At 40.4% G+C, this 18315-nt stretch overlaps 1 protein-coding gene across 1 annotated transcript; it reads left to right on the top strand.

Moving 5' to 3' along the window:
* dnmt1 (DNA (cytosine-5-)-methyltransferase 1) lies at positions 1-16613 on the top strand. Its single transcript, XM_084113534.1, has 34 exons — positions 1-238; positions 928-973; positions 1862-1969; positions 2051-2288; positions 2371-2443; positions 2601-2685; positions 2767-2804; positions 2891-2945; positions 3022-3105; positions 3275-3384; positions 3470-3588; positions 4604-4696; positions 4802-4953; positions 5034-5221; positions 6343-6523; positions 6611-6708; positions 7103-7256; positions 7332-7447; positions 7566-7764; positions 7841-7974; positions 8055-8234; positions 8313-8537; positions 10326-10518; positions 10678-10768; positions 12388-12519; positions 13446-13728; positions 13823-13964; positions 14163-14329; positions 14416-14593; positions 14916-15111; positions 15202-15365; positions 15916-16032; positions 16119-16209; positions 16293-16613. Exons 1-34 carry the CDS (start codon positions 192-194, stop codon positions 16322-16324), a joined length of 4509 nt encoding a protein of 1502 aa, XP_083969660.1. The 5' UTR covers positions 1-191; the 3' UTR covers positions 16325-16613.
* The last annotated feature ends 1702 nt before the right edge of the window (positions 16614-18315 follow it).

Below are 18315 nucleotides of genomic sequence, written 5' to 3' on the forward strand. Positions count from 1 at the left end.
TCGCGTTTCCGCGCGAAAAAGCGGCCCGCGCGTATTTCCCAGCTGCTAGCGTCAATTCATAAAGCCCGTTGAGCCCCTTTAGCGCGCGCTGCTGTTGGCACTGTCAGATTTTAATAACCGCTTTTATCTGTCGTTGTTGTTTTAAATCGTGTTTTTAAATAGTATTTTCTTTGATCAAACTCGAACTTGAAATGCCTACCAGGACCTCACTGTCTCTGCCAGAGGATGTCAAGGAACGGTACGGTGCTCTGTTTGTTTAAAGCAACTACTGGGTTTGATAGCTTGCTAGTTCGCGGGCTTTGCTCGCGACTCGTTACACATCGATCACGTCACATAACGGCCGCTGTATTAAGTGCTGTTTGAAGATTTAAAGACGTGACGGTTTTGTTTTTTACTCTAGTTAGCATTTAGCCGTGTTACAAATGCTATAAATGTTTTAAATGCCATTAGCTCGCGTTTAGTTGGTAAAACAGGCGGCGGCTGATTGTTTAGATGCGATTTGACTTGCAGGTGTCAGTCTGACTGCATTTGGCGCCAAATAAACATGTGTCCGTCAGAGTGAAGCCCTGCCCGCCTCCTGTCTCCCTCTATTCAATCACTGCAGAAGTCTTTAGACCCATCCCTACTGAATTCGGCTGCATTTCGTGTAGTTTACTCAAGGAAGATCTTCTGAAGTGGTGTTAGTAAGCAAATAAATGCACGCCGTCTCTGCATGCGCGCCTGATTGTTTACTTGTGCGATCACATGCTAGCGTTTGTTGAGAAGAACATATTAGCTGCTGATATTACCGTAGAGATAAGACTAAATATTAACAATTAACATCTGATTTATTGTGTTAAATGTTTTCTCGTCATTTTGATCACTCAAAGTGGGTGGAGAGATCTGTGGGCAATGTTAATGAGATGTTGTTTACCTTCATGTTCCCAGGCTTCAGGTGCTGGATGAAGGTGGTGATGACAGTTTGTCAGATGAGGTGAGGGGTTTTCATTGCATCCTTCAGAAGTGTATTAAAATAAAATGGTTAGGTTATTCCTGCTTATTACATGGGGATATACATTAAAAAAATCCAATATCTTTGAACTAATGCTGTAAACTAACGTTATATACACTCTTCAACACTGTAAATGGATTACTGTACTGATTACGCTCTTAATAAAGTAGTGGTACTCATTACTTATTAATCTCTGAATCCCATATCAGTCTCAACCAGTTGAACAATACAAGGATAGGCATGAAACTTCTATTTTAATTATTTCAAATAAATATAAATTATAACTGCATAAATTATTTTTTAGCTGACCAAAATATTTAAAGGAAGATTACATTAAAATATACATTTTAATACTGTTAAATCCACTATAGATTTATATAGAATTGTTCTACAGTCTGTGCAGTATCTAAAGGGGTTACATCAGAAGTAACTACATTTCAGAAATTGAGAGCATATTTGGCAATATGCTTTTCTACGGTTTATTTTTCTAGCTGGCTATAGAGGCTAGTGTAATGTTACTTGACTCTTCTTTCGCGCTATAACTAACGTTAGCAGTTTAGAGGAAGAGATTATCAGATCATGTGCCGCTTGAACTGAGGTGCTTACGGTGTCACTATCTTTTTTTTAATTTGTCCCTTTTTTATGAAATTCAGAGTTTTATTTCAAAAGTAACAAAGCTTCTTGTGTTTTTTTTTTTTTTTTTTTTTTTTTAATTGGGAATTTTATATAGGTTCATCAAAATGAGATTTGTTAAATTGAGGAATTTTTTTTTTTTTTCATCCCAGTCCTACTTAAAAGTTACAGAGAGTCAGCAAAGTCCACTGAACATGTATGTAGCCTGACTGCACTCTTTCTTTCTTCATTGTCCAGGAGTGTGTAAAGGAAAAGCTCAGGTTACTGCAGGAGTTCCTGTTCGCTGATACTCAGGACCAGCTCAAAATCCTTGAGGACAAGTTAAAGAGCTCTGAGCTTTCCACTGTGAGTTTGCTCTGCCCTTTCAATTCTCTCATCTAGAGTAGTTATGAGCACTTGAGCTCTGACTCGTGTCTTTCTGTTTAGGAGGTTTACACATCGGAGGTGAAGGCCATACTGAAGAAAGCTTTGGGAGTTGTCAGGGTGGATGATGGAGTGGAGCAGAATGGACATTCAAACGGCTTCTCTGAAAACGGATCTCACAAGGAGGATGGCGAGCAGGAAGGAGCCATGGATACTCGGGAGGAAGGAGATGCCATAAAGTCTCCCAGCGCCCCAAAGGGAAAGGGTGGCCGTCGCAGTAAAGCAGACTCTGAGACCAAGAGTGAGTTGCATGGCTCTACATTGTGTGCTGGATGTTGAATGTTTAGTGTTTTTATTAATGACACTCTTTCCCCTCCACACAGAATCTCCAGGCAGTAGCAGGGTTACACGCAACTCCGGAAAACAGCCAACTATCCTGTCAATGTTCTCTAGAGTGTAAGTTGAAAATGTAATGTCCTTTTGTGAGAATCTGATTTAATTTGTGGCTTGTGAAATGCATTGCGCTAGTTGAATTAAAAAAAAATTGCTAGTTGAAAAAAAAGTTTAGTCACTTCCATTTATAAATGAAAGGTGTTGTACGCTCCTCCAATAGCCCAAAACGCAAGTCTGATGAGTTGAATGGAGAAGCAGCAAATGGTGATGCAGAAGTTAAGACTGAGGAAGATATTACAGAGGAGGTAACATTGTTTTGCAAGTTAATGTCATTTTATTAAGTCCATGAAAGTAATATTTTAACAGCAGCTTTTCCCTTCGTCAAGGTCCATGAAGAGAAACGCCTTAAAACGGAAGCTGAGAAGTGAGTTCCCTGTTGATGCAAATTTAATAAAACTGTTGTTCTCCATAGGTAATGCACATGAGTTTAATTCTTATCCCCTCTCTCAGGCATGACACTGAGAACGCCACTAATGGCAGCATCAAGCCTGTGTCCACAGTCAAGGTGACTCATTTCTTTCCCCATCTGTGCTGCTACTTGATTTAATGCACCAAATTAATCCCATTAATTTTCACTTTAGACGCCTCCGCCGAAATGTCCCGACTGCAGGCAGTTTTTGGATGATTCAGACCTCAAGTTCTTCCAGGGTGATCCTGATAATGCTGTGAGCTTTTTTTTTTTTTTTTTACTTGAAGCGGTTTAGATGCCATGACAACTGCTGGATCACTTTTAATTGCATGTTTAAAAAATAAGTAATGTTTCACATCTATATCTCAAATTTAAAGTTGATATTTGAATGTCTTTGCAACACTTTAAAATGGTGTATGTTGTAGTTGGATGAACCAGAGATGTTGACCGATGAGCGTCTTTCCCTCTTTGATGCAAATGAGGATGGTTTTGAAAGCTATGAAGATCTGCCTCAGCACAAGATTACTAACTTCAGGTGATAAAGAGGGATGCATCAAACTGAACTTTATTCGTATTTATTTCCCCAATGATTTGACTGATGTGGTAATCCTCATTCACAGTGTGTATGACAAGCATGGGCACCTGTGTCCGTTTGACTCTGGCCTCATTGAGAAAAATGTGGAACTGTACTTCAGCTGTGCTGTTAAGCCGATCTATGATGACAACCCGTGCATGGATGGTATGTCTGAAGTTTTACTAGTGCTGCCCCCTAATAGTCGACTAATTGTTTGTCAATGAGAAAAGGCTTAGTCGACCCAAGATTTTAGTCAGTCTCAGATAAAACTCCACAAAGTGTCGGAATCAAGCAAACCGTGAGGGACAGATTGTTAATGTCGGGTCCTTGTGGTAATTGGTTTCGGTCAGGAAATCCAAACATTCACCTATCCATCGACCTCAAATAGCTTATTTTAAATGCAAGTAACTTGGCCGTTCACTCAAACGTTAACCAAGTTAAATGTGCTCTATTATTAGGCACTTATCCAAGTGTTCGTGTGGAAGCTGAAGTATTAACACTCTTACTACATGACATGGAGCATTTTTTATTTTATTTTCTGACAACAGCAGAAACAACTTAAAATACTGTCATCTTTGGTCATACAGATAATGGTCATACATTGTTCAAAACTGTTAAGTTTATTTGTGTAAACTCTCAATAACAAGAAAACGTTTGCTTTTGAAAAATAAAAAACAAAAAGGATGTGCTTTCTGCTGTCTCGGTCTCAGTGAACTGGAGCGAATCACAAAACAAACTCGGCGTATACTTTCCTCATGGGGCAGCGTTCTGCACGTAACGTGAATTTCATCATCGGAAGAGTATGCGCGACGCCAGAGGTCGCACATGCGCATTTGTTTTTTTGTTCTTTTTTAAAGAAAACTGCATAAACAGACCAGAACGTGTGCAAGCTACAGCAACAATGGAGGCCCACATGAAAAATGTTTACTTACTGCTTTGAGTGTGTGCTTGATTGTGGAATAGCCTAGATATTACACACATACTGGGTGAATACTGAACCATAGTCTTTAATATACAAGTAATATAAATGAGTGATTTAGTGACTTAAATGAATGACTAGTCTAGAAAATGTAGTTGTGGGCAGCCCTATTCTTTACAATAAAGACATTTAAATCCTAAAATTAGCAAAATAAAATTGATCAGTGTAGATTGAAAAATGTATTCCAATTGCTCTCTTCAGGCGGGGTTCCTGCCAAGAAGCTTGGTCCCGTCAATGCTTGGTGGATCACTGGTTTTGATGGTGGAGAGAAGGCTTTAATTGGCTTCACAACAGGTAACTGTTTCCTAAAGTAACTTTCACCTAAACTAAATTTCACCATGCACATTTAGATCCAACAGTGTATTTATTTCTTTTCTTCTTTTTTTTCCCCCTCCACAGCCTTTGCTGACTACATCCTAATGGACCCCAGTGAGGAGTACTCGCTAATTTTTGCTCTGATGCAGGAGAAGATCTACATGAGCAAGATTGTGGTTGAATTTCTCCAGAAGAACCAGGATGCCACATATGAGGATCTGCTTAACAAAATTGAGGTAAGCTGATTGAAATGTTGAAGCACAGTAAGTCTCTTGTCCCCCAGAAGCAGTACTGATGTGTTCATCCATGTCTTTAGACTACTGTTCCGCCTGCTGGGCTCAACTTCAACCGTTTCACTGAGGACACACTGCTGCGCCATGCCCAGTTTGTGGTGGAGCAGGTGGAGAGCTATGATGAGGCTGGAGACTCAGACGAGCAGCCCATCATCGTCACTCCCTGTATGCGAGACTTGATCAAGCTGGCTGGTGTTACTTTGGGAAAGAGGTGAGTTTATAGAGTGAAGGTCTTTTGGATGTTTCAGTGTGATCATTGAGTCATGTTTGACTGATATAATAGCCAAATGCTTATACCCAGAGAGCAGTGTGGCAAGGTTTGCACACCATTTAAACCTATTAAATTAGCCTGAAACTCGATGCTCTTAGATAATGAGCTGATATTCCATCCTGAAAGAGGTTGTGGATATCTGCATGTTAAGAATTGAAATGCCCATCATTCACAAAGTTGCAAAGGGCCTGCCTATTGTATTTGTCTCTATATACTTGCACAATATTTTAGCAAATTTGTCCAAGCACTGAATCATGTTTAAGCTACACTAATAGGTGCTAGGGGGTGCAAAGGTTTCTTAATTGGCAGGCAGAGATTGTAATTTGCTGTAGATGCTCAAATTATGATGTACTCCTAGTGTCTGACCCTTTGCTCTTAATGGAGTCATTTTAACGATATTTGTTTGCTTTCAGTGATTAAATGCTTAAGTTTTAACTTAACGTTTTGGGTGAACTTTGAAGCTATGGTAGGCTCTGAACATTCAGTGTTTTGTTGGGTTCACTCGTGCTTGTTCCATGATCTCCTGTTTCTAATGAGCCTCTAACCTTCCCTAACGCAGCAGGCAGCTGTACTGGTATGTAAAACCTGATGTTTCTGCAGAGTGTGTGGCTTGGTTTTTATCCATTTTCTCAAACGCTCAACTTCAATAGTCTGTGTTGGTGGCAACCTACTTCACTAGCTGAAAGGGGTGGGTGACGAGAACAAGAGTATTTTTCTATAGCTCTTTCCACCCCAACTAGCATGGCTCTGCATAACAGATGTTAATTTGCGCTCCCATTGTTTGAGTTTACAAGTTTCCCGTTTGGAGAAACTATGCCTCTGAAGGAACTAAATGTCCTTGTTCTGTTTTAAAAAAAAGAGCTGATCTCCACAAATGATCTTTAAAATAGACTTTGAATAGACTATCACCCAGTCTTGACAAACTATCAATCCATTCAGTGTATTGTGACCTCCATACATATTACATGCATGGCTCTATTTTCGCTTGGCTGTTAGTGGCTTCTGTAAAATAAATAATGTTGTGTATTTGTTTCTTATTGCATTTTTTTTTCTCCCCTCAGGAGAGCAGCCAGAAGACAAGCCATTCGTCATCCCACCAAGATTGAGAAGGACAACAAAGGCCCGACTAAAGCCACCACCACTAAACTGGTCTACCTAATCTTTGACACCTTTTTCTCCGATCAGATTGACCAGAACAATAAGGATGGGGGAGTGAAGAGACACCGGTGTGGTGTCTGTGAAGTAGGTTCTCCAGAAATTGCAACCAAATTAAGCCTGCAAATGTCCATGTGACAAGACTGTTATAATTCCGTTTTTTTTATTTTTCAGGTGTGTCAAGCACCAGATTGTGGCAAGTGTTCAGCCTGTAAGGATATGATCAAGTTTGGCGGCAGTGGCAGAAGTAAACAGGCCTGTCAGAAGAGGAGGTATGCTTTTGCTGGGCAGTCTTCATACTTCTGTAATTCTGCTTGGCAGAAATGTAATATTGTTTCCATGTGATGTGAAATGTCTGAGCTAGTTTTGAATTCTGTCTTTAACATGACTACTGCTTATGATCTTGCCTTGGTCTCTCCTCCTGTCTTTGCTAATCTTTCTAGATGTGAAAATCTGTTTGTTCATTGGAACAACAGACACAATGAGCCAGATCTCTGTTCAGTGCTGACTATGACTAAAGCAAGAGTCTGCTCTTTATTAGCATGTGTCGTATTGAGTGTGAATAGGAAACTTTTTAGGAAGCTCTTTATTTCCTGCCAGTTTATCCCTCTCTGTGGCCTTGGTTTTGTTTGCCAGGTTAAAGCTAAATGGGTGTCTTTTTTCCAGATGTCCCAACCTGGCAGTGAAAGAAGCGGAGGATGATGAGAATATGGAAGAGGAGGATGTGTTACCGGTTCTTAAAGAGAGAAAGAAGATGTCTCAGGCCAAGAAAAAGAAACAGACCAAGAATAAGATCAGCTGGGTGGGAGAACCCATCAAGGTATGTGGTTTCACTTGCATTGAGAACCTGGATGTCCACTTCTAGGACTTTAAGTATTGATCTTGTCCTTTTCAGACTGAGGGAAAGAAGGAATACTACATGAAAGTGCGTGTTGAGAATGAGGTGGTTGAGGTTGGAGATTGTGTGTCTGTCAGCCCGGATGACCCTTCAAACCCCCTCTACTTGGCAAGGTAACCTTTATCAAAGCAAATTTGCGTTTTTGCAAGGAGGTTAAACCAAACATGCCTTTATTGGCAACATTTTTATTGCCTCAAATCGATAAGCCATTTGTTTTTCTTTTGTTTGTAGGATTACAGCATTGTGGGAGGATGGTGAAAAGATGTTTCATGCCCACTGGTTCTGCCGTGGCACCGATACTGTGCTTGGAGAGTCATCAGACCCTCTTGAGCTGTTTCTTGTGGATGAGTGTGAAGACATGCAGCTGAGTTTTGTCCATGGCAAGGTCAACGTCCTCTACAAGGCTCCATCTGAAAACTGGTTCATGGAGGTACAGATGCTGAAGTATGAGCTACACTTGTTTGGTAACGAACTGGGCAGAAGTTTTAATATTTGCATGCTTTTAGGGTGGCATGGATGATGAAATCAAAGTCATCGAGGATGATGGCAAAAGCTTCTTTTATCAGCTCTGGTATGAAGGGGAATGTGCTCGCTTTGAGACTCCTCCCAGTGTCACACCATCGGAGGACTGCAAGTATAAGTACGTACTGCTTTTGAGCCCCTTTTCTTTCCTGTGGTTTGTTTTTCTTTGCATGCACTTTAATGCATGTTTTATGGCAGGTTCTGTGCCAGCTGCACCAGGATTAAGGAACGAACGGCTCAGGATGCGCCTCATGCCTATGAGCCCCTGGAGGATGAGGAGAGTGACTCTAAAGCCTTCTATGGGTTGGCTAGCCTGAAGGGAGAGCAGTACAGAGTAGGAGACAGCGTCTATCTACCCCCCGAGGCTTTTAATTTTGTGTAAGTTTTATTTTTTTAGAGCATTAAGATGTTTTGAGGTTGAAAGGAGTTTTATTAAATGTGTCTTTACTCTCTTAGGGTAAAGGTTGCAAGCCCAGTGAAGCGTTCTCACAGAAAGGAGGATGTTGATGAGGATCTTTACCCAGAGTACTATAGGAAGTCCTCCGATTACATAAAGGGCTCAAACCTGGATGCTCCAGAGCCCTTCCGCATTGGCCGCATCAAAGAAATCTTTTGCAGCAAGCGCAGCAATGGAAAGCCGGACACAACCGAGATCAAACTGCGCCTCTATAAATTCTACAGGTGACACATTTTCATCCTTTTGCATGTTAACCACTGGATCTGCTTTTAAATGTTGTACTTCAGGAAATGGATTTCCTTCCAGTTTCCATTAAGGTTGTACATTAAACCAGGGATTAAAGTTCTCCGTCGCTACGACGGATTTCCGTTAATTGCAGCAGGTCTATGACGGATTTCCGTCAATATGGTTCCAGTCTGTCCTTAATGTCTTAAATTCACTTTTAATAATTTTAAGGCCGTAAATAGGATTTCATTTCTCAAAAAGTGTAATAAATGTCTTAATTTTAGTTTGAATAGGTCTTAAATTAAGGAAAGACGAGGTGTATTCACCCTACTGAGGGGGATGTGATCAAAGCCTGGAGTGGAGCAAAAGCACGTTCCTCTCTCCATTCTAAGCGTTCTGTAATCACTTCGCTCATGGTCCACTCCGGGTTTTCAATTACCGCTCACGGAAAGTGCATGTCAGGCTACAGTTGTGCGCTGAGTTAGAATAACTATATTTCAGTTACCATGGACACACTTATAATGCAGGTAGGGCTAGGCGATATATCGATGTAAAAAATATATCGATATATTTTTGAAATGCGATATGGAATTAGACCATATCGCATATATCGATATAGTTTGCGCTGTAATCCTTGCTCCCCGCGCCTCCGCTCCTCCTTTTCCACTCTGCATGCGTGTTTATTAGAGCATGTTAGAGGCGAATCATGACTACTTCAGAAAACCCAGCACAATAGGAACTACCAGGCAGTGACATGAGTATACGCTGAAATATAGTTTTTCACCTCAGAAAAACGGACTTTCTTGTCCTGTCAGCCGTTATACTGTTCTCGTAGCGCACACTCAATTGCACGCGCAAATGCAGCGGCGCGCGCTGTATCGCCTCACTGATCAAGCTAGTGCAAAAGAAACTACGAGCATGCAACGCCGTTACGTTGTAAATTACCCGAAATAAAAGTAATGCTTGGATGATTTTCATTCTATTCACCAGGAGCAGTTTCCATGTTTCATTAACAGTTATTGTTAATATTGTGTATTCGCCATGGTAACTGTCGTTTCCATATTAACCCCAAAATGCCACTATTTTTCTTTGTATTATTTTTTATATTTTTAAATGACTGTAGTGGCTCATACCAACTTTGTATTAACAAAAACTAGTTTGGGACTGCTATTTAATAGCTTTAGCATAGGCCTAATGTTTATTTATTACTAGTCTTTATATTCTTACAATTTATGTTAAGTAAAGGGGAAAAGTACTTGTGTGTGTTAACAAATTTTGTGTTAACGTGTTATAATTTGCCTATATATAATATTTTCCCCTTTACTTAACGAAAGTTTAAGTAAAGGGAAAGGCTTAGCGAAATGGGGGGAGAATGGCAAGCCTTTTAGTTTGTGGACTAAAAAAATCAAACAGCCAGGTACGTGTCTTTGCACAGTATGTCACAGGAGACTTCAATATGGCAATAATGGCAAAAAAGTGCTAGGTCACCATCAATCAGAAGCTAGTCACAATGCTGCCGTTCGTGCTCTACAGTAGCCTACACATGCTCCCTGCCTCGTTTTCATAGATTAAAATAGCTTTTAAAATATGCCTACTGGCAATATTAAAGCGGTTTAAAACGTCTCCCCTTAAAACGCTATTGGTCTCGACTATGTAAAAAGTTAAAGGAATATGACTTGGCCTAAAAAAAAATCAGTCAGAAGAATTTTTTTCACTTTAATCCCTGTTAAACTGAACTGATTTTTATTTTATTTTCCTTCCCCTGCCATGATGACTGTTGCTTTCAGGCCTGAAAACACTCATAAAGGACCAAAGGGTGCCTACCACTCTGACATAAACCAGCTCTACTGGAGTGATGAAGAGGTGACCGTGAACATGGCGGATGTGCTGGGCCGCTGTCGTGTGGAGTATGCAGAGGATCTTGTGGAAAGTGTGCAGGACTATTCAAGTAGAGGACCTGATCGCTTTTATTTCCTAGAGGTAAGAATCTTTAAAGAGCAAATTAGTGGTATTGTGGTGGAGTCATGAGTGAGTTTGCAACCTTTTTTTCAGCTGCGCTGATTTTTCAATAAAGCAGATTTGAGTTAAATGGTCAGCCACTTGGTTTTTCTGTTGTTTGAAGGTTTTTGTTTTCTTTAGGCTTATAATGCCAGGACTAAGAGCTTTGAGGATCCTCCCAATCATGCCCGATCAGCCGTGCATAAGGGCAAAGGGAAAGGAAAGGGGAAAGGTAACAGTGTAAATTCCCATTCACACCAAGGACATCTAAAACTATTATATTTTGTGTCTTTTCTCACCTAAATGTGCTCGCTCTATGTATTCGTGTTCTTACAATGAGGTAATTTTTGCTTTACACAGCACAAGGAAGCTTGATTTCAAACTTGAATTGAATTCACAAAATAAACAAGAACAAACAAATTACAAGCAGAAGCACAAATAAATGCAATAAAATACAAATGAGATTGGTTTAAGGTTTTCAGGTCGGTCTAACCGTATTCAGGTACAGGATACTACAGAAATTGAATAAATCAAAAGCCAGCAAGAAGAATCAATCTGCATTTAAAGCACAATAAGCTGCTAAAAAGCTCTGTTTGGTACTAGTCATCTGTTTGAGAAGCAGCTTTGTGTGTGAGCTCCGGGTATCTCTCAGAGCGTGCAGGTACTATTGAATGTTTAAATGGGCAAGTTGTGCACTTAGTAACGGTGCAACAATAGGCCGATTGGGCAAGTGACAATTCTGTCCCGAAGCGCGAGTAATAGTCTTGTATTGCAGCTTGCTTGTGAAGCCATGTGCACATTTTGAAGGGGTGATTCAGCATTACTGCATCTCACACTGTTTGTGAAATTGTCTCGCAGAATTATCTAATTACTGATTTTTATCTGGTTATCTGTGAATTAATTTACTCATTCAGCCAACAAGCTAATGTTATTTAGCCTTTGTGGGAATTTCTCTCCTTATAAGAGCATAACCTGTGGGAAGGAGTAAAATTATGCGCAATACCGTGCCGAAATTCAAGCCATGAAATTTTTTCTCTTCTTCCCCAGCTAATGAATGATTAGAACAGACAGCCAATCTCAATCCATCCTGCTGTAAAGAGTTTGAGCATTAAAGGTTGTATCAGCGATTTCAGGCCCAAACATAAATGATCACATTCTTCATAATCTTTCCTAACGATCCGCTAGCTGCCGCCCCATAAGCATGCCGTCAAAAAAACGCGTCTCTGTAGGCAGCCTAGGCTCTGAGATCTGCACACAAAAACAGTTGGTTTCAGTTGGTGTTGTGAGGTTTTGCGCTCGTGCACGGCTGCCTATGACGGCTGCACACAAAAACCTCACAATACCCACCCCTGTCGGTGATTGGTTGGAACACTATTTATTTTGGTTTTGAGTGGTGGTGAAACCAACTGTTTTTGTGTGCAGATTTCAGAGCCTAGGCTGCCTACGGAGACGCAGATTATTTTTTTTTGACGGCATGCTTATGGGGCGAGCAGCTAGCGGATCGTTAGGAAAGATTAGATGAATGATCATTTATGTTTGGACCTGAAATCGCTGATACAACCTTTAAGTGACAGGACATGACTGCAGCACGTGCTTATAAACAACATCATCGTGTGTTGGTGTGGACACGAATATGGTTTATTACAGCTGTCATTCTTCATGAGAACGGGCCTTAAATTTGGGATGACAATTCATGGAATCCTTGGCTAGTGTCTAGCCAATGAAACAGGATAACTAGAACAAATTCCATCATTGATGCAATTTTGTTTAAAAATCCTCCATAAAACGTAAATCACGACTGCCTGGTGAAAAATTACAGCCAAATAATTTGTGCATTGTGATTGTTTGCAGGGAAAGGGAAAGGAAAATCAGCCTCACAGGAATCACCGGATCAGGAGCCGCAAGAGCCGACAGTCCCCAAACTGCGCACACTGGATGTGTTCTCTGGCTGTGGTGGTCTGTCTGAGGGTTTCCATCAAGCAGGTTGGGCTTCTATTCAAAACCTCTTTATAGACCCGTTGTATTATGTATCTTATATTCAGGGCTTGACATTAATGCTTATGAGGGACAGGTTATTGTTTTTCAAGGGGCAAGTAAAAGCTTTACTTGCCTGGCCAGACAAGTTGCCTGATTTAATAAAAACAAGAATCACCAGAAAGCGAGTGACTCTGATTTTATTACATTAAGTGGTGATTGATAGTGGATAATATATAATGTATAAGGTTGAGGATCGTGACTTTTTGTATTTATAACGTATGATACAGTAAAGCAACATCACACAACCATGAGTGCTGTTTTTCCTGAATACCATCATGATTGAAAATGTGACTGATTTCATACATCTGTTCAATAAACAAGTATTTTATTAATATAATAGAGTAGTTAATATTGACTTGGTTCTATTTCAGCAGCAAAATTAGTTCCAAACAAAGATCACAGCAGAATCGTAGCGCGTCTCAGCAACACTCAGCTGTGTTTTCATCACTCAACACTTTTTAATTTATAAACGCTGAATCATTCAAAGATTTAATGACCCATTCATAAACAACTGCCTCATACTTGAATAAACCTGCCTGTTGAATGAATCTGTCTGATTAAGATGGTCAATTGCTGCCATCTACTGGCGGTTTAGTTTCATGTTAAGTATCTTTTTAAAAAAACATCTAATAACATTATCCATTTGTAATATTCTAAGTGTAAATTTAATTTGATTGGTAACAGCCCTAATAGACTTATTCCAGTTGAATTTATTGATCAAATTTGAAATGAAAGCTAAAGTATATATTTAATAAGATTAAGCAAGGGGGTGGGAAGCACTTTATAAAGGTAAAAAGAAAATGCCCTTGGGGTATATGGCACATATGCAGATATAAATACCCTGCTTATGCATTTCTTTTCCCAAACACCAGGAATCTCAGAGACTAATTGGGCCATAGAGATGTGGGATCCTGCCGCTCAAGCCTTCAGGTTGAACAATCCTGGCACCACAGTTTTCACAGAGGACTGTAATGTCCTTTTGAAGCTGGTGATGTCTGGAGAGAAGACCAACTCTCTTGGACAGAAGCTGCCTCAGAAGGGTGACGTGGAGATGCTCTGTGGTGGGCCGCCCTGCCAAGGGTTCAGTGGAATGAACCGCTTCAACTCGCGCACATACTCAAAGTTCAAGAACTCTCTGGTTGTCTCTTATCTGAGGTCAGCACAATGAGTCTTTCTGTAAAATGAGGCTTTGCATATTTGAAAATGCTGGATATATTCACCATTTGTGTGCATCTTTCTTCCCTTTCAGTTACTGTGACTATTACAGACCAAAGTTCTTCCTGCTGGAGAATGTGAGGAACTTTGTGTCGTTCAAGCGCTCCATGGTCCTGAAACTCACGCTGCGCTGTCTGGTTCGCATGGGATACCAGTGCACCTTTGGTGTGCTACAGGCAAGTTGTTGTATTAAAAAAGTAAATGTTAATCTATTATAAAAGTGCTATTTTGATGTCAGCATGGTAGCCCATTTTTATCCCCCTTTGCCCCCTCATTTGACTGTAGAATTTCTATTTTATTTTTTTTTAACTAAAATGTCTAAGCAAAGGGTTACTTTCATTCATGCACATTCATTAATCTCTTATCTTCTGCAGGCTGGACAGTATGGGGTGGCCCAGACCCGACGCAGGGCGATCATCCTGGCTGCAGCCCCGGGTGAAAAGCTGCCCCGTTACCCTGAACCCCTGCATGTGTTTGCCCCACGAGCGTGTTCTCTTAGTGTGGCGGTTGACGAAAAGAAATACGTCAGCAATGTGACTCGGTACGCATTTGTGAACAGTAATGCTGGAGTCACTTTAGCAAATTCTGCAGTTTTCTATACTAATCTTACACTTATTTCTTCTCCAGTGGAAATGGGGGTGTTTATCGCACCATCACAGTGCGGGACACCATGTCTGACCTCCCTGAGATCCGTAACGGAGCCGCAGCTCTGGAGATCTCCTACAATGGTGAGCCGCAGTCCTGGTTCCAGAGACACATTCGTGGCTCTCAGTACCAGCCCATCCTCCGGGACCACATCTGTAAGGTCAGTCCCTCTCCAGTGCTGTCGGCAGTGACTTGGTGCCTTTTGACACTCGGAAAATAGTTAAATGACACTGCTTATCAGTGGCTTTGAATTAAATGTTACTTATTTTTGCTTTTCACTCATGCAATACAAGTAACTTGGACCAAAACTGCAGCTGTTGAGACACTTCCTCTTAGACATACAGGAAGTTGAGGGTTAGATGCCAAAGAGCTCACTCAAGTCTTCTCAGAATGTTGCTAAATTAGGTTTTGCAAGAGAGAAGGCACCATAGTTCAGACCACAAGCTGAGCAGGTTAATAATTGGATTTTTGTGGTGTTGTAGGACATGAGCGCCCTGGTCGCGGCCCGCATGCGCCACATTCCTTTGGCTCCTGGTTCTGACTGGAGAGATCTGCCTAATATTGAGGTGCGGCTGCGGGACGGCACCTCCACAAAAAAGCTTCGCTACAGCCACTCCGACAAAAAGAATGGCCGCAGTGGCACCGGTGCTTTAAGAGGAGTGTGTTCCTGTGCTGAGGGTCTGTAATTCAATCAGTTGGAGCTTTTTTGTTTTGTTTCTTTCAATTAATCAAAATCCTGACTTGCCAGTTACTGTCTCATTCCACTAGGAAAACCATGTGACCCTGCAGACAGGCAGTTCAACACATTGGTTCCCTGGTGTCTGCCTCACACGGGTAACCGGCACAATCACTGGGCTGGTCTGTACGGCCGTCTGGAATGGGATGGGTTCTTCAGCACTACGGTGACCAATCCTGAGCCTATGGGAAAGCAGGTATTGCCTTCATAGGCCACTTGCTAACCTGTCGTGAAATGAAGCATAAAGACACCACTTTTTTTTTTCTTTTTTTTTTTTTACATGAACATATCTTTCTGAACCTACACTTTTGAACAGTGTTTTTTTTTTTATATACTTTTTATTCAGCAAGGATGCATGAAATTGATCGTGACATTAATTGGAGAGAACTCGAATTTAAGTGTCGTTTTCTATTTAAAGAGTCCCAAAAAAAGCACATTTTCAACATTGATAAATGTTTATCGTCAAATCCTATTAGAATGATTTCTGAAGGATCATGCGACACTGAAGATTGGAGTAATGATGCAGAAGATTCAGCTTTGCCATCACAAAAATAAGTTGCATTTGAAAATAGAAAACCACTATTGGAAATATTTCACAATATTACTGTTTTGTGGTCTTCTCACCATGGTTGAATTGAATGGCTATAAACTTCAGTTTACAGCAGTTTGAGTTCACAAGCTGTTAAATACTATGTTGTGCCCTGTTGCAGTGGTACTGATGTTAATGAAGCTGTTATTTTCCCCAGGGACGTGTCCTGCACCCTGAGCAGCACCGTGTGGTGAGTGTCAGGGAATGTGCACGCTCCCAGGGCTTCCCAGACACCTATCGCTTCTTCGGCAACATCCTAGACAAACACAGACAGGTATGATGCTTCAGCTAAACCCTTTCATTTCTCATCTTGTGAAGTGTAAATTAAAAGTAACCCTTATCTTTCCTTGTATTTCTCAGGTTGGTAATGCTGTGCCTCCACCCCTCTCCAAAGCCATTGGCTTGGAGATCAAGAGATGTGTGCAGGAGAGAATAAAGGAGAACGCTGCAGGTGTTTGTTTTTTTTCTTTTTCTTGTTCAAGTACTTCTCACTATAACAAATTTTAATCTCTTGTTCAACATTTTCTCTCTCAGAGCCTGTAAAAAAGGAGAAGATGGAGGTTTGAAACTAAAGCCATCTCATAAAACAGCAGGCCATTTGCATTGTGTTTGGGAGTGTGTGATGCATCAGCCCATTAAACTCATTCCATCTAATCATAAGCTAGTCTGGAGCCCGGCCGCTTCAGTGGCATTTCTATGGACAGTCTGTGCAGTGCCATTATGTGATGTTTTATCAATTTCTAAATGTGGTTTTAACCGTGTATTTGCAATTATCCACTCAGAGACAGTGGCATAAATTCTATGTAGTTTTTTATATGTTGTAATATTTCAAATAAAGCTCTTATTCAATGGTTTCATTGTTGTCATATGGGTTTTGTTTTTTCTGAAATCTAATAAATGGTATGTCTGATTCATTCTATTTGCTATGATGCCTGCATTCCTAACTGGTTTTGGAGTAATTCGCCAAAAATCACAATGAAAAACTAAATCTTAACCATTGCAAATAGATGAAAGCGATACAAAAATAAAACTTGTATCTAACAGTTTTCTTATTCTCACAAACTGAATATGCCGTTTCCATTAAATTTTTAGCTTCAAATGTTTTGTTGTGTGGAGGGGTCGATTTACATTCCCTCTTGTATTAATGAATTGAAAATCATAGTTTCCTTAAAATGGTATATTCCAGTATTTATTTCAAGGCAATGCCTGTATTTGCTATCTGAGGGTCTGCCCAAGGAATGCAGAAACTAACAGTGTTTACTCAATTAGCCCAGCTTGCAGGAAATGAATATGTACTTGTTTTGTAACTTGCTTAAGTACATTAACCAAGAGTCATAATATGTAGTAAGATAATTGTCATTCATTTATTCTGCTGTTTTTATGATAGCTGTACGAGACGTGTAAAGACAACTGTGTCAAAGGTCACTAACACATATGCATACTTAGCAGGTGTAATTTTTTTATAACACCATTGGTCACTGTTAAACCATTGCCGTGAATCAGTGTGTGTGGATGGAGTTCTCATGTTCTATTCCAGTGAAGTCCTGACAAAACAGCCTTGAATTAAAAATATATGGCCTATGTTATATCCAATTGTGCTTGCAGGGGTTGTCAAAGGAAAAATCTCCAGGAGAGTTCAATAGCACCCCAGATGAGAAGAGCCAGGATGAACCAAAAACTGGGACTGTCCCCAGAAAACAAGAACGTCTGGTCACCCTTGCTCTGTGTAACATGCAATACTCATTCTGCAGTATATATAGTAAAACATGCATTGCAAATTTCTAGTAAACATGAAATATGATTAATGCTTGTCAAAACATTAAACAAGTATACAATGTACTCAACCTTAGATTTTTTTTTTATGAACACTATTTTGAGCACTTGTGGTCCTATCTGATTGCTTGCTAAACTGTGGCCAATGTAGCGTGACAAATCGGTCTACGCCCTGCTGAAAAAAACCCCCTTTTTTCTGGTCTTAGCTGGTGTTCAGCTTGTCTTTTATCTGGTCTCCCAGCTTAGACCAGCCTAGTCAACAACAAGAAAGTGTCCACAAAACCCCTCTAAAACCAGCCTAGCACTGTCTTAACATTTATTAAATGTTAAAAAACACAAATATTAAATGTTAAAACTACTTGCATCTTACCTCATTCCTTTACCATTAAATCCGACACTCGCACTGGAATGTTCTGGATCTGTGAACGGAAGCCTACCTTCTTTTATTTGATTGGTAATTATAGACTGCTGAGGAAGACCACCTCAAACTTCACTTAAAACTTCGTCATCCTAACGAGAGCAGCACGTTAAGTGCAGCATCAAGAATATCAAATGTATGATAATATGTCTATGGTGGTTTCAGCCGTGTCTTTAGTGATGTCCACCTTCAGACTGCCTCTACAGGATTGAATATTAAGAACATTTAGCAAAGGCAGATCTGCATTTCCCTCAGATTTCTTCATTAGTTCCTTATTATTTGTAAGAGAATCATTGCAAGTACTCCGAAAACAAGCTGATCAAAGACAAATTAGGGAACATAGCCACAACACATCAGACAACTGGA

This window comes from Abramis brama, assembly GCF_963993115.1.
Source record: "Abramis brama genome assembly, chromosome: 1".
In the NCBI taxonomy this organism is placed as follows: Eukaryota; Metazoa; Chordata; class Actinopteri; order Cypriniformes; family Leuciscidae; genus Abramis; species Abramis brama.

Coding starts and splice junctions, on each gene's coding strand:
- dnmt1 (XM_084113534.1), top strand. CDS start 192: ATGCCTACCAGGACCTCACTGTCTCTGCCAGAGGATGTCAAGGAACG. Junction 2,289..2,370: donor AGCAGACTCTGAGACCAAGA/GTGAGTTGCATG, acceptor CCCTCCACACAG/AATCTCCAGGCAGTAGCAGG. Junction 2,805..2,890: donor CTTAAAACGGAAGCTGAGAA/GTGAGTTCCCTG, acceptor CCCCTCTCTCAG/GCATGACACTGAGAACGCCA.